This window comes from Podarcis muralis, chromosome 1, assembly GCF_964188315.1.
Source record: "Podarcis muralis chromosome 1, rPodMur119.hap1.1, whole genome shotgun sequence".
Lineage (NCBI taxonomy): Eukaryota > Metazoa > Chordata > Lepidosauria > Squamata > Lacertidae > Podarcis > Podarcis muralis.
Window position 1 is genome coordinate 7446213 of NC_135655.1, and position 22127 is coordinate 7468339.

Consider the following 22127-nt stretch of genomic DNA (forward strand, 5'->3'; position numbering starts at 1 on the left):
GCGAGCCAGCACAGCACACGGAAACGCCGTTTACCTTCCCGCCAGTAAGCGGTCCCTATTTATCTACTTGCACCTGGGGGTGCTTTCGAACTGCTAGGTTGGCAGGCGCTGGGACTGAGCAACGGGAGCGCACCCCGCCGCGGGGATTCGAACCACTGACCTTTCGATCGGCAAGCCCTAGGCGCTGAGGCTTTTACCCACAGCACCACCCGCGTCCCCCTGTATGTGTTAAGTTCTTGAAATAAAAAGAAAAGCTCTGCGCTGAGAATTGGTGGAAGCTGCATCTATGCTGCGCTAAGTTTTCAGGAAGAATTGTCAGAAAAGTGGATTTCCTAAAGCCCTGGATTCCTCTCCTGCTGAATCTTTCTCCTTCCACATTTTCCATTCCTCATCATCCAGCCATCCCCTTTCAATCTCCTTACATGAAGACAGGGAACAGCTAGCAACAAAGCTGCACCAATATATATTGCCAGTGGCCTGGTTCACACATTATGCTAAGCCATGGTTTGACCATGAGTTGCCCCACAGACGATAAAAACAAACCATGGCTTGTTTCTGCATTGTTTAGCTTGTTTTCTAACTGCTCTTACCTACTGCCTTTGTAGCTTGGTAAGCATTATGGGTGCAGTGGCCAAAAAACACACCCTTAAGGATGCTGTGTTCACACGTTAACACCAGCCGTACTTAAAGCAAACAAAGTTTTGTAAAACAAGATACCATGGTTTCAGATAATGTTAAACAGATCAATAGCTAAGTGGCTGGGCAGGGTTTAATAAAGTATGGCTTAGTGTTGTTTTTTAACTAGGCCAACAGAGGCAGCCCAAGGATGGCATATACTCTGGGAACTCATCTGACGTAAGGCTTCCTCTTTTGCACAAGAAGAAAGTTAACAATGCAGAGTGTCACAACACCTAATTCCCATGAGACTGGATTTGTCCAAATTATGCCACACAGACTTCAGTTTTACATCAAACTTTCTGGACGACTCTATTCCTCATTTGACCAAGATTTGACTGCTAGTATTTCTGGGTGTTTGTAAATGTGTGCACTTGTAGGGGTAATTTCTACCCAACTGACACCCAGCTAGGAAAGACCCACCTGATCAGCCCCTCCCACCAGGTTACCGCAGCAGGACTTAGCACTGAGCCACAGGGAGTTGAACTGCAGCCAAGTGGTTCCCAAATGGAAGAGGCAGACAGAGACAGACCGCGTTAGCCTCCTTGCTCCTTGGATTGGCCCAATGCTCAATTTTCACCATATTAACCATAGTCTAGAGTAGCTTTCATTTTTGTTTTCCTTTGAAATCTTATGCCAAAATACCTAAATTTGTGTCATTCAAATATCGTTCCCAGAATTTTAAATGAATTAGGGTCCACTAAAGAGGTCCATCCATCCATGATCTAGTAAGAGGGCGTTCTCACTTGCTCTTTCACTCTCACACAAATATTTATTCAACTGGTCACACAATGCGGCACTGCCTCTAAGCATTATTCACAAAGCAAACACTGAATTCCTCTGACAGCTCTGAAGAGTGAAAAAGAATCAAAAGGAGTCAGGTGGTAATACTCGAATACCTTTTATTCCCCCCCTCCTGTAAAATGGCTTGTACTTCCAAAACGTACAACAGTTAAATTGTGTTAATATCCATTCACATTGATGTATATAAAAGGCCAGCTTTCACAAACATAACTCAGAACGTTCAACAGCTGGTAACACTTTTGAAGTAAACATTGCCATTAGCCCCATTCCCAGTGGGCTCATGGGAATGAGATGCAGTTCTGAAATTTGGGCTTGGGTTTTTGTTTTGTTTTTAAGAAATGTATTTAGAGCATAGCAAAAATATACTTTACTTGTTGGATCATGCTACAATTTTATCCAGATGCCGAGCTCACAAGGAGAATGTCAAAAACTCACGTGTGCATTGAAATGCGTTTGCAGAGGGCTTGCTGCTGAAATCTCTCTCAGATACATGGCAAACTACCATAGGAGTCTCAGGAAAATCCATAGCTCATCGGCAAAGGCATGGCTTTGCAGACAAACAGTCTCAGATTCCATCCCTGGCAACTTCGTTGAAAGAACCTTGAAGATCAGGCTGGGCAGGGGGCATCAGAGGTGAGAGCCACTGCTTGTTCAACAGTACTCAGCAGGTATCTGGAAACTTACGTCAGAGCCTGTGTGCTATGGTCTGAAACAAGACTGAAATGGTATTGCCATTGTTGGGGAAGAGATGTGGCAAAATAAAATAAAATAAAATAAAATAAAATAAATGCTTTTCACGACTTCTGGGTGACCATCTCAGCCCTCAGTCACCTCCTGTTTATGGCTCAGAGCAGATCAAGTACTTTGATCCCTTTTCTTTCTCACACCAAAGACTCTGAAATAGGCTTGACAAAGTTAAACACCACCACCATTCTGGTCAAGAAACAGCACAGGTTGTCTAGGTTAAAATCCCAAATCACTCAGATTCCACAACTACCCACTGCCCTGCTTTGCTCTTCCTTCCAGATTGCCCTTCAAACAATTATCACGTGCATTTTCTGTGCCGGCAAGATCAACAGCTATCAAAAACTAGAAAGTGCTCTAAACAACACAAAGTCTTGGGGCAAATTAAATACTAGTTAATTTATCGCGGCATAAGCTTTCATGGGCTCATCAAGCCTGACGAAGTGTGTTTGAGTCTCTGAAAGCTGATGCCACAATAAATTTGATATTCTTTAAGGTGCCACAAGACTCCTTGCTTGCTTTGCTGCAAAGAAACCACATCTCTCAAAACAATGAATGCTCTTTCCCCCCCCAAGCAAGCTTCTCAGTGAAGCCAAGGAGAAATTTGCATAAGCAACTTGGGATCGATGGGAATTTTTGTTTTTCGTTTTGCTTATTTTAAAGGGAAATGGTTTGCTGATCTCTGCAGGGGAAAGTTACACCTCAAGAACAATTTAGGACTGTTCGCTAAATTTTTAAGGGACCAAAGTTGCTGCTGGGCTCAAATTATTTCCCAGAGTCGTTTGGATCATGGGGTTGATATGGCTGGTTAAGGCACGCCCATTTAAAATCAAATTTGGGGCAAAAAGGAGAGCAGGGGCTAGAAGAGTAAGTTATTATGGATTTTCTAAATTAGGCTCTTCTCTAAAAACAGGTGCACCAAAAAGGGTTATCCAGAACTGGAGAGCCAACCTCCATGGAACGTGTAGCCATCATAAATCAATCTTAGGCAATATGATAGTTCAAAATGAACTTCCTCTCTACAGACATTAACTGCTCCTGTACTTTCTACCTAGAAATAGTGAGAAAGACATACAAGCATCAGCAGGAAAAGACGTTTAGAGCCAGAAGTTGGAGTTTAGCCAAAGCTTGTTTGGAAGCAGCTAAACAAGAACAGTTCAGTGGGGGGAAAACAGATTTCATATTGTTATGATGCTTTCAGAGACAGATGCACACAACATAGGTAAAACTATCATTTACTAAACCAGTCAATGTCTTACAACATGGAGGTATGAAAGCTTTCAATGGCAAAAAATTGTGAAGTCTACCTATGCCCTACACGCCAGCAGTATCACTCACTCGTGTTAGCCACAATGAGACTTCGTTCAACAAAATCTGGATTGATTCAGAAAGAACTTAACTCCTCTGACTTCAGTATTTCTTGTGCTAATCAGCATTGGAGCATGGGTCCGGATTCAATGTGCTCTCAAACACTGACAATCATGGCAGCACAACAGCGATCTTATACACTAGTTTTGCCATTCACGGTAAAGTCTGGGATAATCTAAACTTCAACTAGGAAGTATAGGAACTACGAGAAGAGCGAAAAGCAATGCGATTTGGGCAACTCTTTGGATATACAGAACACCGGAAAACTTTATGGAAATGAGCATGACAGAGAAGTCAGTGCTTCAGAGCTACTGAACACTGCCTGAGCATTATGGAAACCTGGGAAATCTTCCAACTGTTCCAACATCATTCTCTTTCTCACAAAAATGCAATGAAAACAGGGGTGAATCCAACACTTTTGACATTAATGTTACAGTAAATCAGTTCTTCTTGTTTCTCAAAGCGGCCCACTAGCAATCCACCCACTAGGTGCACCTGTCACCGTGCGGAACCTAGGTCACAAAAATGGATTCAGAATCACAGGTTGGACTGTCCAATGGATCCTTCTTGAAAGAGTCTGGAGTAGCTTCAATGTAATCCACAACTGAAGTGGGAACAATCTCTAGGTATACATTCACACATGGAAGGAAACCTAATTGTGGGGATATTCTACACCTGAGCAGGGCCTGAGTCATCGCTACTGTGTTTTTTCTGCCCTTGAAGTTGGCAAGCAAGGCAGATTTTAAAACTCTGATTTTATGATATTTTGCCAGTTGGCAAAAGGCCTCTTGATAACAGAGCCTGGAGAGCAGCAGACAGAATAAAGGAGGGGTCTGAGGCACCTATGATAAAAGATCAGGATGGGGTTACAAACCGTGACACAAAAACAGGGTTATCGTCAGAATTTGAGCTACACATTTGTCTTGAGGAATATCAAAGGTGAGGAGCACTCATTTTAAAAAGGCACTAGGACAAAGTGTTTATAAAACAATTGGCCCTATTTCCCAACCTACTGAGTGGGGCAGGCAAGCTACGGAGTATGGCATTTGACAGAAAATGCAGCAGAGTGAGTGAAACCTTTCCAAACAAAAGAAATTGGTGCATCAACTTAAAATGCTGAACTTTTTTATACAGCAAAATTGTATTAAACAGCAGCAGATAAAAACAACATGCCCCATCACCCAGTGGGCAATGAACATCTGAAAATGTTTAAAAGGTTAACTATAAAACAATATTACATCCAAAATATGAACAGGCCAGTTCAAGTATATACACAATATATTAAAATCATATAAATTATATATTTATACAAAGGGCACACACATAGCAAGGGGTTGCTGTGAATTTAACAAAATGGAGATCCAAACTGCCAGAATCACTTCAGATGTGCAATTAATTTTTCCCTGTGGGTTCTTTTTTCATGTCAACATTGAAGAACTAATACCTCTGATACCACAATTATGGGGGGTGGGGTGGGGGGGGATGGAGAAGCATAAAAATACCCCAAGCAGATAAAAATGCAAATATGGTAAGGGCATTATAGCACATGAAATCCCAGTCAGTTCACAATGAGCACTGAGTTGCCTCCTTTCCCACAACTCCACCCACCCACTTCAAACCAGGAATTTCAAACCACATAGGGGATGAATTAATTCTGGGTATTTAATAGTAACATTTGGTGTTTCTCTGAATCTCAAAATAGAGAAAAGGGGGGTGGGGAGGACAGATGGCAAACTGAAAAGTTAATAAACTGTGTTAAACTATTGCAGGATGTTTGCACATTGGACAGCATCATAGAAGGAAGCTCAGCAAAACAGCTTATTTTTAATTGCTGATTTCAAAATAGCTACCAAATATTTAACCATCTGTAGGAGGATTCTTGGTGACTCGCATGTTAAAGACTCAAAGAGTGTCCCAAACCAGCCATCACATCACGGCCAGCGTGTCTTACGTTTTGCAAGAGAGCAGACCAAAACCTTCTTGCTGACGTAGCAAAGCAGCCACTTAAATAACTAGATTTATAACAAGTCAGTTTGCTCACAGGGCCAAGACATGCAAGGGGAAACGATATCAAGTGGCAATAAAGCCAAAAAGGCAGAATTAGAAACGGACAGAAAACTGTGAACATGGAGAATGTAACTGCATATATGTAAAAAATAACACAAATTGCATCAGATGCAAAGCTGAAAAGGGCTGATAGCATATTGTGCCTTACCACCCCTGGGTTTTCATGTTATCGCAAATCCCCGTGTTCCCACATTGGTGAAGGAGCCAGTTTTCATTGGCTTCAACCCATGGTGTTGCAGCAACACCAGAAAATGATGGAGCCATGTAGGCAAGGCCAGCCTTGGTGGGAAGGGCATGCACAACACGGCACAGCCATATAACAAAGTCATTCAAACACACAGTAAGGGCACAGGATGAAGTCACAGAAAAGTGGCTCTTGCAACACTATGACAATGTATGAAGGGGCTCAAGGTTGGTCACAAATTAGCTTAATGTTGGTGCGAAATCTATAAAACACAGGGCAGGATGGTAGTACAGTGGCTGTCAGAGAGTTGTGCTGCCTCAGGAAAGTCAGAAGCAAACTAATCTTTTTGCACATAAAAAAACGTGACCTAACACATCTGTTGGACCAGATAACCCGTATCTTAAATCTTCCCACATTATGTTTCACGTGTAATGCTAAATACAGGAAGAACATGCAAGGGTAACTTCTGTGTCAAAAAGACATTAATATGCGAAGTGACAGCGATCTCCAAATTTCAAGTAATTTTGAGTTATTTTTTCTTTCTTTTTGGACAGCTGCATTACACCACACTGCAGAATTCCATAATATTTTTGTGCTATTGTTTATGAAGCCAACCTTTCGTGTTCACGGCTTGTTTAATGCATGTATCTAGTGAACATTCACCCAGGTTTGCTCACACATTCAGTACATCCTCTTTGAGAATGAACTATTCAAGTTAATTATATTGCAAATTAAAAAGAGAGAGAGAGAGAGAGAGAAAAGGACAGACAAATTACATTCTGTATGCTCCTTTTAGCTTGAAAAAATATGTGTCTTAAAGGCTTGTCAAAGTTTAGAAGAAAAGCATTTCTGTTAAAAAATCCAAGATTAAAAAATCATTAAGACATTGGTATCTTTTTTTCTTCTTCTGATCAAGGGTACTAAGAAAAAAATATTACAAATATACTACAATTTTACCAAGAAGATGTCATCATGAACATGCTTCTGTTGAGCATGCAATGCCACTGATATCTGTTTGGTTCCAGGTATCAGTGTATCACCACACTCCACATTACTCCCAGCTGGTTTCTCCCCCCAACCCGCCCCCGAAAAGCCCTCATTAATAACAATCCTATAAAAAGGTAAAATCTAGAGTTAGTGGCAAATTCTTTATCTTCACAGTAAATTGTTAACCATGTGAGCTTTTTCGTGGTCATCTGTAAAATGGTGTCGTCAGTCAATTGGACCCTGAAAAATAAGTTTGACACAGTTCTGATCTCCGGACAGCTGGGTAGCGCAGAAAGGGCAGGCAGCATGGAACGCATGAGTACCATGTGGCAGTGGGATCTGGGACCAGTATTTGGCAGACTTCTCCGAGCACACATGCCCACAAGGGGTGAAAGCATATGTTGGCGGACCAGCATCAACATAAAAGCCTGCCTCGCACCCGAGCCAGAGAGGCACATAGGGACCAATGGTTCTGCACATAGGACACTCACGCTCGTTGGCTTCTGTGTCGCTACGGTGCCCCCAGTTGTGATAGCCATGGACGTGGCCACAGCTGAGGTAAGCCCAGGGCTGTTTCTCTTCCACCACTTCCTTGCGGTTGATGCTGGGAAAGGCCAGCGTGTTCAGCCCCACGGGGCACTGGGGTCTCGCTGCATTGATCTCTTGCCGTAGAGCCTCTATGTGTTTCTGAGTCGGTGTATGAAATAAGCCATCTGCTGTTCTCCACAGGAGTGTGGCTCCACACAGATCAATGAGAGAACCATCTTGCAAGACGTTGGTTTCATTTTCCACCTAAAAGGGCAGACGGAGATGGAGAACGGTTTGACAGCTAATTCATTCTGAAGCGAAGTGACCCCACCCCACGCAATGCATTTTCCAAACACACCCCTTTTCTGTCAGCCTCTTGTACAACCAATGTAGCGTTCAGCTTCCTTCTGTTCTCCTACATGGATTTTATGTAGAAATGTTGATGCAACAGCCCCTCCTCTATAGCAAGCTGCTACAGATTAAACAAAAAAAGCAAATCCAAATTCCTTTCTGTCCTGGTATCTCCATTTCCTCCTCAAATGTTGTTGTCTTGCTTACTGCTAAATTAGGCAAAAGTAATGGAACTTACAATGCGCATGTCACTCAATGTGTCATGTAAACTGATGTAACTGCATAAACAAGAGTAATATTTTTTGACAGATCCTGCAGGATAGCCATGATACTATGTTGTTGTGGCAAGGGTCTTGTGGCCTCTTATAAGTCTAAACACATTTACTGTAACAAAGCCCACTTTGTCAGAGGCATGACATGGCAAGTTGGCAAGAGTACAGTGGTACCTCGGGTTAAGAATTTAATTCGTTCTGGAGGTCCGTTTTTAACCTGAAACTGTTCTTAACCTGAGGTACCACTTTAGCTAATGGGGCCTCCTGCTGCCGCCGTGCCACTGCCATGCGATTTCTGTTCTCATCCTGAAGCAAAGTTCTTAACCTGAGGTACTATTTCTGGGTTAGCGGAGTCTGTAACCTGAAGCGTCTGTAACCTGAAGCATCTGTAACCTGAGATATCACTATATATGCATGCACAGTGAGTCTGGCCACAATTGTACACACTGTGGCCAAAAAGTGCAAGAGATCACCAACAGCCATGTCTTCACACATTCAGCTTATTAGGAGACAAGGCCAGAATTACTTCAAGATTGTCACGCGCTTTGTGTTCAAAACTAAAACTCTTCTGAAACTTTTGTTCTTTTGGCACACAATTCATCAGCAACAAGTTTGGATTTAAATGAAACAGAAAGGTCATTCTGCAGACTCTCACAGTCATGGTCAGAACCATCCATCACAGAAACTGCAGGCTGAGAAGAATGCAAAGCAGCATTTTCTGCCTAGCATTCAGGAGACATTCCATTTTTGGAGCAAGATGGATTTTTTCCCTCCCTTATAAGGCCACAGGATAGGACAAAACATTAAGCCACCATTCAAGTTAACCTGCAACATACCACAAGGCAACCACTGTGAGCCCAGTAAGGCACAATTCCCAGTGGCATGGAAAGACTTGGCTACCATCATGTACACTTTCGCAACATCAAGGTGAGATTACTGCAACATGCTCTATTGGGGCTGCCACTGAGGCTACAAGTAGTAGAAAACATCAAGAGTCCTAGCTGGAAGCTGGTGTGAGGGCACCCAACAGAATTATTACCCCAACTTCAGTGGCTTATTAGGTACTTCTACACTTAATTGAAAATGGCAGCACTGAGCTTTAGGCCTAGGATCAGTATATTTTTACTGTAGTTTTACAGTCTGTTAGAAGCTGGCCAGAGTGGCTGGGGCAACCCAGACGGGCAGCATAATAATTATTCAATTATTATTATATCTTAAGGGCTGTTATCTCAATAATTAACTGTGCTACCACACTTTCAAGGATTGCCAGCTAGGTCTGTCTGGCCCCTTTCTCCTGGTGCTAAGACACTTTTATTTAGGAGATCTTTAGGACTAGAGGATTAGTGCTTTGTTTGCTGTATTGTTTCTGTTGTTTTATTCCTTATGCTATCTAGGTTGCATTTTTAATTATGGTTTCTTTTCATATGGAAGCCAATTTGAGTAATATGGAGAAATGTGGCTAGAAAGTTTTGAAATAAAACCGCTATCATGAACTTCCCAACTTACTAGTTTGCCTCTTTGCTGAGCAGATCTTGTTTCACGCAGAGTATACACATCACCACAAACTGAAATTTCCCGCCAGACTCCCGGTTTCGATTCTTCAGTGAACCCTCCTTTTGGATGCATGACTAGAACGCCATTGGTTGTTAATCCATCCATGTGTCCATCAGGATTCTTCCATTTTGCTGCTTTTTCCTACACAGAAGGCCACAGGAAGAAATAAAAGATAAATTACTCAGCCTTTCCACATTCAAAACTTGTAATGGTATTCAAGGTTGCAACCACAAGTAAGCTAATAAAGGAAGGGTTGCTTCGAATTCTAAACTCAACATTTAGCACAGAACAGCAAAGTAAACATCTGCACACAATTACAACTATTACTAATAGTTTGGCTAAAAAAACAGCTTGCCTCTATATCAGAAGGGACAGAAAGAAAATCGCATTAGTGTTTATATAATAATAATATAATAATAATTTATTATTTATACCCCGCCCATCTGGCTGAGTTTCCCCAGCCACTCTGGGCGGCTCCCAATCAGTGTTAAAAACAGTACAGCATTACATATTAAAAACTTCCCTGAACAGGGCTGCCTTAAGATGTCTTCTGAATGTCAGATAATTATTTATCTCTTTGACATTTGATGGGAGGGCGTTCCACAGGGCGGGCGCCACTACCGAGAAGGCCCTCTGTCTGGTTCCCTGTAGCCTCACTTCTCGCAATGAGGGAACCGCCAGAAGGCCCTCGGCGCTGGATCTCAGTGTCCGGGCTGAACGATGGGGGTGGAGACGCTCCTTCAAGTATACAGGACCGAGGCCGTTTAGGGCTTTAAAGGTCAGCACCAACACTTTGAATCGTGTTTGGAAACGTACTGGGAGCCAATGCAGATCTCTCAGAACCGGTGTTATGTGGTCCCGGCGGCCGCTCCCAGTCACCAGTCTAGCTGCCGCATTCTGGATTAATTGCAGTTTCCGGGTCAGCTTCAAAGGTAGCCCCACGTAGAGCGCGTTGCAGTAGTCCAAGCGTGAGATAACTAGAGCATGCACCACTCTGGCGAGACAGTTCGCGGGCAGGTAGGGTCTTAGCCTGCGTACCAGGTGGAGCTGGTAGACAGCTGCCCTGGACACAGAGTTAACCTGCGCCTCCATGGACAGCTGTGAGTCCAAAATGACTCAGGCTGCGCACCTGGTCCTTCAGGGGCACAGTTACCCCATTCAAGACCAGGGAATCCCCCACACCAACCCGCTCCCTGTCCCCCAAAAACAGTACTTCTGTCTTGTCAGGATTCAACCTCAATCTGTTAGCCGCCATCCATCCGTTAGCCGTTTAAAGTCCTAAACAGCCTAGCCCCAACTATCTGAAAAAACTGCTTCCTTCCCTACTCTCAATCAGCCTTCCATGTTCTAAGCCATGGATCTCTTCACAAGTATATACATCATTTACATATATTGCTACTCTTCCTCCCTTCTTGTTTGATCTATTCCATCTGAGCAGGTTGTACCCTTCAATTTCTACATTCCATTCATGAGTCTCACCACAGCAGCCTACATGTGCCATCCTGTATTAAGAGCTCAAGTTCTTCTTGCTTGTTTCTCATACTCTGTGCATTTGTGTAGAGACAACTGAAACCATGAAACACACTGCTGCTGCCTCTATAACACTCAATAAGGAGTCACCTGCCACCACCACCACACGTCTCTTCCTTCTCTGGGAAGTAGCAGGAATCGCTCTGTATGCTGTACCTTCTGCTGCCACCTTGATGTGTTCTGAGGTCTGCAACCACTGTTCTTGCTTCTCTGGCCAAGAATCAGTGTCCGAGGTGAGGGCATAGAATCAATTTTGTAGCTCCAGAGACACAGCATGCTCCTGATAGTCCTACTTTTTGTGTCATGTTCCTCCAGAGGATTGTCTCCTGAATTGGGTAATCTTCCTCCTCCCTAGGGGTACTCTGCCTACATCTCTGTTCCAGGACAGTCCACTCTAGTCTAGCAAGAATGTCCTCATGTTACCCGGTGACTTGAAGTGTGGACAGGTGGGCCTCAAGTTGCTGGACCTCTTCTTTCAGCATGGTAACCAAGCTTACAGATAGCAGTTCCAGCACCTCTCAAGCATATGGAAGGATGGGCCTTTCTGCAATTCCACTAGCATTCCATCACCTCCTCTATCGTCAATTTTGCCCAACTGGGCACTTGATTCCACATTGCAATGAGGAAGCAAAGGGTGAGATTAATCAATCCTACTTCCTGATTTACTATGGTAACATTAGCTCATGATGCAGCACATAGTCTTGCTTGGAGAAGATCCTAAATTGATATTCTGGAATATCTAGTTAAAAAGATCAAGTAGCAAGTGAGATTTTGGACTGAGACACTGCAGAGCTGCTGCCACTCAGAGTAGACTATGCTGGGCTAGATGGAAAATAATCTGACAGTTTCCTATGTACTATGTGTTAATATTAAGAAAAAATAATCTGCAGTTGAATGCCAGCAAACAGCCATCATATTGTGATAAGAGGGCTGGTTTATGCAACAAGTTATCATGACAGAGAGGCTTGCAGAGAAACCAGGTGTACTTACCCCAAGGAATATGTTTTTAGAAGAGTCAAATCCTGCTGCAAAGATTCTGGCAGTGTATGGTGTGTTCCTATCACAGACAATGCGGCAAGCAAACCTGGAGATGGTGCTTTGGGTGATCTGAGTTTCATCACCATTTTGACTGCCAGAAATTGTATCTGTTACAACAAAATCTATGGGGCTCTCTGTCGATCTGCCAACCTGAAGACATTGAAAACATATTTTAGAGAAATACCTTAGATGATACTGTTACATTATACATTATGTCTAGAAAGGTTGTTTGCTAAAACACAATAAACTGACTGACTGACTCTTTGGAGAACTATGCAATGTGAGAGCATGTGAAACTTTAAATAAGAAAAATCTATGGGTAACTTGTACATTCAGGTAGATTCAAGTATTATCCACAAATCAACAATTAACGTAAGTAGGCATCTTGCTCTCATTCTACAACTGTTTTAGTTACATGGGGCACCTTCAAAATTTGAATGGCTTGTAATAAAACCAAGCCCCTCAGAAGATCCCCCCACTCCCCACAAAAATGTATAAAAGCTTTTGTCTGTTTTTAGATTTAAAAGATCCACTCTACAAACCAATGTTAAGTGATCCTGAATTACTTTTAAGACACCCTAGTATACAAATTATAACACAATGGGTTCAATTAATGAATTCCATTAGCAGAAGGCCTTCTCAGTGGGACTTTCCCTCTCCTCTCCTCGCATGGCTCCCCCCAAAATAGTTTCTGGTCTTTTTTTGGGGGGGGGGGGGAGAACGCCCAGAACAGCATGGTTCATTGGTGGGTGGGGGGTCACTCGATCTGACAAGCTGAAATTGATTGCCATGGTAGAACAATATCTTAGCACAATAATGAATTTCTCCTAACGTCTTTTAAAAGGTAAAGGACCCCTGACAGTTAGTCCAGTCGCGAATGACCCTGGCGCTCATCTTGCTTTACTGGCCGAGGGAGCCGACGTTTGTCCACAGACAGTATTTCCAGTTCGTGTGGCCAGCATGACTAAGCTGCTTCTGGCGAAACCAGAGCAGTGCACGGAAATGCCATTTACCTTCCCGCCGGAGCGGTACCTATTTATCTACTTGCACTTTGACGTGCTTTTGAACTGCTAGGTTAGCAGGAGCAGGGACCGAGCAACGGGAGCTCACCCATGATGGGGATTCGAACCACCGACCTTTCAATTGGCAAGTCCTAGGCTCTGTGGTTTAGACACAGCCCCTTTCACTAAATGCTAAGGAGGAAATCATTTCACACAGAGAGGGAGCTATATTGTAGCATGCTCATGGCTCCACCTTTCTATGAAATATTTTAGGAGCACAGAAATGTAAGAAGCTGCCTTATACTGAGTCAGAACATTGCTCAATCTTGCTCAGTACTGTCTACACTAACTGGAAGTGGCTCTCCAGGGTTTCAGGCTGGAGTCCCTTCCAGCCCTGGAGCTACTAGGAATTGAATTTGGGACCTTCTGCACACAGAGTTTGGATCTGATATCCCGCTTTATCACTACCCGAAGGAGTCTCAAAGCGGCTAACATTCTCCTTTCCCTTCCTCCCCCACAACAAACACTCTGTGAGGTGAGTGAGGCTGAGAGACTTCAAAGAAGTGTGACTAGGCCAAGGTCACCCAGCAGCTGCATGTGGAGGAGTGGGGAAGCGAACCCGGTTCCCCAGATTACGAGTCCACCACTCTTAACCACTACACCACACTGGCACACACAGGGCAGATGCTCTGCCACTGAGCTTAAGCCCTCCCCAAATTTTCTGCTTCATTGGTATTACTTGACTCCTTTTGGCATCAAGATGTCAACGGGTGCACTTGAATGTTTCACTTATTAAAAGAAGAGGTATTAGTGGTGTGTTATGGCATAAAAACTATTACAGATTGCTCAGCTGCAGAAACACTGTGATGGGTGAAAATGAACGTGGCAAGCCCTGAATTTCTGTTACTGCTTTAACTGCAGTAAAAGTAATATATATTTGTCTTGCTCTTGAAGAGACTAATGTTGCTTCTTGGAGCTATGCCATAAACCAGAATTATGAACTTCCTAGACAACAGCAAGGAAATCAACAGATTTTAAGTTGGGTCTCTGTGCATCTAAGATTTGGAAAGAAACATGCAGCAAATTAAATATCAGATTAAATATCTGAATCGCATGGATTCTTTCTTCCAAAAAAGAGAATTGTATTTAAAGCTGTCTTCTAATATTTGACATTGACTACCAAGGTACAGGGTTGTGCTGTTTTGCTGTGTCATTTGAGTTTAGGAAACATTCTAACTGCAAAATTCTGCCGGACTTATTATTTGCTAGAAATATTTGCTGTGGAAGACAGGGTAGAGAAGATAAGCCTTCTTACTTTATTCTACTAAAATGCTAATCAAGCACCTTTGTAGAAAAGATGAAAATATAGTACAGGTGACTTTCAATTTACACTGGGATTATGGTCCAGGAATAGCGCATAAAGCCAAAATCGTGTATTGTCAAAACACATCGGGTTCAATGGTGGGTGGGATTGCCAAAGTTTTTTATTCCCGGGTGCCTGTCCCTTTCCACCCTCTTTTTCTTTTTAAAAAATGCTTGCAGGATTCGGGGGGGAAACTGGCTGGCAGCTGTGAGAACAGGGTAGGACTATATGGGCCACTGGCAGATCCAGCAGGTTCTTCTTATGTTCTTAATTCAACAGTTCAGGAATTACCAGCCCCCCCCCCAGCCCCTCTATGTCTAAAGCCCAACTGTCATAGTCCAACATTTGTAAGATAAATCGCCTAGAAAGCGTCACACATTGTCTGCTATTCAAACTAGCATAACACAACCACTTCACTCCTTGAAGATCTTCAATAACTTTGGCTCAAGTGGGGCGATCAAAGCAAGACCACAGGGTGCTGGAGTAAAGGGAGCCGATGCGGAACATTGTACACGGTGAGTCTTTTAAAAGAGGCCCCGTGGAACATGTGCACTCTGTATCCACGGGGCTTCTTTTAGAGGACTCACCCTCTCCCTGCCCCAAAACAAATCGCACCCAGCTGAAAATCCTACAGTTTATGAACCAATGAACTGTCAACTAAATAAATATTTTAGAAATATTTATCCCAAACATGAGCCTTGCATTTTCAGTACAAATTGGCATTCTCAAAAAGCCCAGATATGTATAAAGGTAAAGGTAAAGGACTCCTGACAGTTAAGTCCAGTCGCGAACGACTCTAGGGTTGTGGCGCTCATCTCGCTTTACTGGCCAAGGGAGCTGACAGTTTTTCCGGGTCATGTGGCCAGCATGACTAAGCTGCTTCTGGCGAAACTAGAGCAGTGCATGGAAACGGCGTTTACCTTCCTGCCAGAGCGGTACCTATTTATCTACTTGCACTTTGACGTGCTTTCGAACTGCTAGGTTGGCAGGAGCTGGGACTGAGCAACCGGGGCTCACCCCATTGCGGGGATTCGAACCGCCAACCTTCCGATCGGCAAGCCCAAGGCTCAGTGGTTTACACCACAGCACCACCCACATCCCCTTAGATATGTATAGTATTGCATATTATTACTAATAAATAAATTAATAAAATTTGTATACTGCCCTTTATCCATAGATCTCTGGATGGTTCACAGCACAGAAATACAGTATTTTGTGTGGCATAAGATAGTACTGTACACATCATGATTGTGAGTGGACCAAGCAGCACCTAATCCCCTAATACTAGTGAATCTAAAGAGAAATGGACCCGCATGGTGGAAGAATAGGACAACACTGGGAGCTCCATGTAATATGCTGAGTTTTCCAAAAGACAGGCAGGTTTTTAAATTAACAAACAATATTCTAGTACGCACTGTGCTTTGAAAGCACAAGAGACCTCTCATCGTTGTGAAGCACATAGGGATGTGACAGAAAGTATTTTAACTGAATCTAGGTACATACAGGAACAAAGAAAAACTGATGAACCCACCCACTGTCTAAACACTCCAGAACTACCTCTGCCATGAATGAAAATCTGAAACAATGCCTTTAAGTAATGGCTTTGTTGGTGCTCCTGGAAGAAAACCAACAACCTATTTTTGAGCATCTGTAACTCAGTATATTTACTGCTGAATGAATATGTCATTGGAAAGACCTAGAGAGCATCACTAAATGAAAGTATAAATAATGCAGCCACCACCAGTTCCCACTGGGAGTGCTTTCAAAAGAGCAAGAGTGGGACACAGTCCAGGCTCAAGATTATTATTGAAAGGTCTGTAGAATGCCTTTACACTTTTGCCAACAACAAAAGCCAGTAGTGAATTTTGAAAGCATGACACGCTGAGCAAAAGAAGAGCTGTGACAGTTCAGAGTGAGATAGTGGGAAAGCTTTTCAGTGTCAGAAAAACAAGCATGCAAGTAGTTAGTGTGCAGTCACATATGACACACAAAGCACATACTTTGCTGCATGTACTTGTACCAAAGCTTCCTAGTGTGCACTTCTAAAACCAATGTGCAACCTGCCCATGTAGGAACCAGCAGGTAAGACCCTTCCTTCAGAGAGAGCAACATCTGAGAATAAAGCCTGTACTCTAGGACACCATTTCTGTAAGCCATTTCAGGACATCTTCACACAGGAAATAAGCTATAAAAGCCCACAAACAGCTGTTTTTAGGTCACGCAAATGCACTTACCTGAAACATATCTGTATCTTTGTCGTGTGTATATTCCACTACCACCGTCTGGCTTCTTGACAACGTGTAGGATATACTGTGCTGCCCTTTACAACTGATGGCCTGTGGAATAAGACAGTTCCTGCTTTATTTAAGTAACGCCTGATTCAGGGAAAAGCACATCACTTCAACATTTGTAAATGCTGTTACAGCCATTACCGAGTTTCTCCCTATCCTGGCTAATTCAATTTGTTTATGCGGTTTGCAGCAAGTGTGGCTCAGCCGCAACTCTGGATCACAACAAAGAGCATTGCTAAGGGACTTCCCATGCAAGGTGTGACTCCCCACCCCACGAGCAAAGCTCTTGCTTATGAACAGAAAATTACAAAGATCTGTCCTTTAAAAAACAAACCAAGCTAGAATCAAGACAAATGAATCTTGACTGCAAACATGCAAGTTTCACTTTTCACACTTTCTCTCTTTTGGGCACACAATTTTTTCAAATGACCCACTTCCATAATCCAAAAAGAAAAACAGCCTGTGAAGCTTTTCTTTGCCATGGCTACCAAGTCTAACCCAGATGCCTTGAAGGAGCAGTGACTTTCAAAGGCAGGTACTGTATCTTTTCCAGGCCTATTCTGCTTCTAGAGGGTCTTTAACTAGAGATATCAGGGACCAAACCGAAAAGCATCCATGTACTCAGCGACAGGTGAAAACAGATTTGTAAAATTGGCTAAATACTGGTCAGATATTTTAAAAGCATTTTTAGAACAAAAGGGTACAGTGGTGCCCTGCAAGGCGAAAAACTCACAAGACAAAAGGGTTTTCCGTTTTTGAGTTGCTTCGCAAGACGATTTTCCCTATGGGCTTGCTTCGCAAGACGAAAACGTCTTGCGAGTCTTGCGATTTTTTTCCGCTCCCCCCCCCCCTTTCCTAAGCCGCTAATAACCTTTTAGCTGCTAAGCCGCTAAGCCTTTAATAGCCGCTAAACCGCTAATAGGGTTGCTTCGCAAGACGAAAAAACCGCTAGACGAAGAGACTCGCGGAACGGATTATTTTTGTCTTGCGAGGCACCACTGTATTTTCATCAACTTGCTTGATAGCTGAGCTAATCACAAATGAAATTAACTTTGAAAAAAATTATAAACAAATAACTTGGGATAGCAGTCAGCTATGTTTTATTCAAAGTAAACTTATTGAAATCAATGTTCGTTAAGTTCAATTGCTCTACTATGAGTAAAACTTAACTGACTATCACCCATAGCTTTTAACTATGTTCTGGGAGGAATTTAATGTGATTGTTCAACCAGGGCAGGCATTATGGCTTACCAGACAGAACTATTTCCCCTTTCTCCTCCCACATGCTGTTGCAGGGATTTTTCCAACGCCCCCCCCCCCAGTGAGGGGGGGGGAAAGCCCCATTGCACAAGAGAAAATCTTCTCATAGGCCTTCCACTGATGGAACCCATTAGTTGAATCCCACCCTTTTCTCCTTTGGCTTTTATACAGAAATTCCAGGATCATAAAATTAAAGCAACAGTGCCTATGAAAAGCAGAAATGATTTTTGAAAGCAATTTTACTAAGGCAGCTTCTCTGAAGCACAGTTAAATAAAAAGCAGTCAGCTGGCATTCACTGACCAGTCTCTGACACTGAGCTAAGGACCCTCCCATAATAAAGGGGAAAGATGAAGCCACAGTGGTGACAGATATGCTTCAAAAGCTGGAACTTTCCATAAAAGAGAATAGAGTCTGGCAGCCAGTTCACTAGAGATAAATGACCCTTAATTCTCTTCTGTCTCTGTCTGTTTAGATATTTGATTAGAAGTGGAAGAAAGTTGAAAGAATATCAGCCAACACCCAGGGCTTCTCAGCTATTGGATGATAAGGGCCATTTCACTGGTTTTTATTTGTTTGGGTGCACGCCTAAGGTGCATTAAGCATACATCTAACAATGTAAAGTACAACTTCAAAAAAACCCCAAATAATTAAGAGAAACAGACACTTCACACAAAGCACAACAGTCAGAAAACCACAACTGTCTTCTTGTTGAGCACATACATTGTGACAAACCAATTCTGTTGCTGAGTAATATTCTAAATGGCCCCAAGTGGCTATGCAAACAATGAAAGGATTGTTTAGGACTGGAGTTCACTCAAGGAACTGTGAAATATTCAAAGACATAGGAGCCAACTCCTAGGCTCTGAGGTCTCTTCAGCTCCCACCCCCATATTTGAGGTGGACGGGGGGGCCCCAAAGTTAATGGGACACTGCCATTCAAATGGTATATGTTTGCTGCATCTTCTGATGGGTTTTGCAGGGCGGGGCTTACCTGCCCCCCCCCAATATTTTATTCAAGTTGGCATCCTTGCTCAATGAAAAGTCTTCACATAACATTCTGAGATGCTCCAACATAGTACCAGAAGCTCCTCTTTCAGGGGTTTCAGAATGTTACTGAATTTGTGTGTGGTACTGAGTAAAGTAGAGAACGGTGAGTGCATCTGAACCTGCCTTAGCTTTAAGTTCAATTTTATTTTTAATTTTTTATGGGGTTCTCTCCTCCCTAAGACTGTGCCCTTTTGATTTCTGCTGCAGTAATAAATTGGGAACAATAAAGGGTCACCATCTGCACAGGTCAGAAACAGACTTCACTTTGATGAAGGCTTTACAGATGACTTGGCTTGATAAAGGGGGCAAGGGACTGGGAGACTAGTTAAAAGACCTTTGTGTCTACAGAAGCTACTAGCCCACATGGAAGGGCAAACTGCAACGAGACACCTGCTTATAATTAGAAAAGGGGTCAATGCAGCTTTACGAGGCATAGTAGCCTGATTTACATAGTCAAGGACTCAGGTGGCTTGTTAGGAGTGAACGGCCAAAGTGCCGTAATCATTACAAACTCTGGATCCTAGACTGAACACGCTTAAGAATAAGGGCAGCACAGCAGAAAACGAGCAGCCCAGTGCTATACACAACTGGAAAACAAAATAAGACGCTAAGTGAGAGTCTGGCACAAAATGCTGCATCGGTGAAACAAATTCATTTTTATTTTTCTAATGCCCCCATCCCATTTAAACTGAGAATTTGGAATCATTAATATGAATGACAATTGTTCAAGCAAATTTGACTCCTTTTCCTCTAGGGAACTAATTGGGGCAGGATATTCCTAATCAGTTATTTTTAGCTCTGCTGCCTAGGGTACTAGAGTGGAATTCTGTCCTCATTAGCTTGTGAAAGGCCATGGCAGACTTCCACACAAATCCAACTCATGCAGGAGCTGACATTTAAGACCTGGTGAAAACTTCTCATTTATTCTAAATATCCTATAGCACATTGCTAATGTTCAAACTCCACTTCTTAAATTAATATTTGGTTCTTGTTAAAATAACCACTCACAGATTTACTTTTGTTATTTTCCTAAACCCTTTATATGTCCGTTGGTTCTCTAGACCAACTGTATAGATTTATTGTTAACTATTACTCACAGATGTTGTTCAACTGGTCATTTTGCTTAACAGATAAGAAAGCTGTGGTATTTGGAATCATTCAAACTGAATTATGAGCAGACCTGTATAACAACTTGAACTAAAAATGGTTGATTTTTGTAACAAAATACAGAACTAATGTAATTAAGAGTATATGGTACCCCATCATGCAGAAAGAAAACTGCTCAATGTTCAACCAAAAAAAGCCAATTAAGTTCACCAAGAATTTTGATACATTATGCATTTATGGCTACAAGATTCCTACTAATCAAAAATCAAGGTCTATGCCCTGTTTTTCTTAGGCCTCATTCTCACTGAGGAGCCACTTCGACCAATGGGGGCGGGGGGGGGGGGCACATGCCTGTGTTAGAAACTGGGAATAGAAATGGCTCCTGGAACCTAGGTTACGGAAGCAAAAACAGAATAGCTAGTTACCATTCCCCACCCCCGTTCAGCAGCACTTTCTATTTATTCTTTCAAAATGCATGAACTAATTCACTATTCACATCAGTGACACATGGTTAACATCATATTTCCAACAGCAATTCTTAATTGGACACCACAGACATAAATGGGGCTCAGCCCCTGCAATGGCAGCCAAAACCCTAAGTCACGAGAATAATGAGTATTTTCAAATACCAGCATATGTGTGTGTAGGATGCATTATGTAAAGTATTGTGCTGGATTTAAACTTAGTTTAAACAGTACTAATTGTATAACAAAAGCAGCCCTTTCACCCTAGCCTTAGTCACACGCACGCGGCTTTAGTCACTGAGGTCCCCAATCCATGCACGTTTTACTTGGGAGTCTCCAGTGCCACTGCAGAAGCCTTCCCACTGTTATTGGAGAAGTCTCAGCATCAGCAAGAGACTGCCAGCCCCCCCACTGCCGCTGCTCCTTTAATCTGGTGGTGGCAGGTGGGGTGCATAGTTGTCAATTTACAGATTTGAAAATAAGGGACCAGCAGCCTCGAAAATAAGGGATCAGCAGCCAAAATAAGGGATTTTAGTCAACCAGCAGCCAAACGAAGCCTCAAGTGGTGGTTCCCATAGCGCAGCAACCCGGCAAAGGGGATGCAGCAAGGAAAACCACCGTCACCTCTCCGCTGGGAAGCGCTGAGCAAAGGAGAGTCCCCAGGCAACGCGGCCGATTTGATCGGCACAAGGCATGCAAGCTCCACCCCCCAGTCGTTCTTAGATTCCTTGTTGGGTGAGCAACACAGCCAAGCAACACAGTTGGAGTCTCCCTCCTCCCTGGCCGGCAAGGAGGGAGGGAGAGGAGCTGCTTCCTTTGAAACCCAGGAAATTTAAGGGACATCATCAATACGGGACAGCAGCGGGACACGGCGCTGGGATAAGGGACTGTCCCGCCAAATAAGGGACGCTTGACAGCTATGGTGGGGTGCCCATGAGGTGCCACTCCATTGGGGTTCCACCACCTAAGTGTGCAGTGTGCCTTATGGTTGGGCTGGCCCTGGCATTATCAAGTCTAGTCCCCTTGCTAAACAGCAGTCATTGGAAATGGGAGGGCGGTGAAATGGACAGACGAGGGATGTCACCATCTGTCTTTGGACTGTCACCACTTTATATGTAGAGAAGACTGCTACTTTGTTAAACACACACCAGATGAAAATTAATCGGCCAGAATTACTGCTTCTATGTTGTAAGACAACAGTAAATCTGGGAAGTGAAATTGATCTGTATTGCCAATAAAGCCATTAAGTGTAATTTTCTGGTAACCTTTAGCAAAAGAGAACATTGCCATGGAAACCTCATGAGCTTTGAGTGCCGAGAAAGAAGCCCATCTGAAGCAGAATATTAGAAACCATTTTTAAAAGAATTCCCACATGTTTTTAACCACACACCTGGCCATCTTCAGTGTTTTTTCTTGCAAGATAAGGTCTTTTAAAAAATAACTCAGCTAAGCATGTGCATTTTGGAAGCGCTTAAAACACTTTGAATCCCA

General features: G+C 43.0%; 1 protein-coding gene across 1 annotated transcript in view; it reads right to left on the bottom strand.

Annotated features, from left to right (window-relative positions):
• Positions 1 to 1560: 1560 nt before the first annotated feature.
• The window catches only part of PELI2 (pellino E3 ubiquitin protein ligase family member 2), a 74319-nt gene continuing 53752 nt past the window's right edge, over positions 1561 to 22127 (bottom strand). The window contains exons 3-6 of the mRNA XM_028730861.2: positions 16701 to 16802; positions 12055 to 12252; positions 9487 to 9675; positions 1561 to 7621 (exon numbers count right to left, since the gene is read on the bottom strand). Of these exons, the coding sequence (XP_028586694.2) occupies positions 7055 to 7621; positions 9487 to 9675; positions 12055 to 12252; positions 16701 to 16802 (1056 nt within the window). The 3' untranslated portion in view covers positions 1561 to 7054. The remainder of the gene's footprint in view (positions 7622 to 9486; positions 9676 to 12054; positions 12253 to 16700; positions 16803 to 22127) is intronic.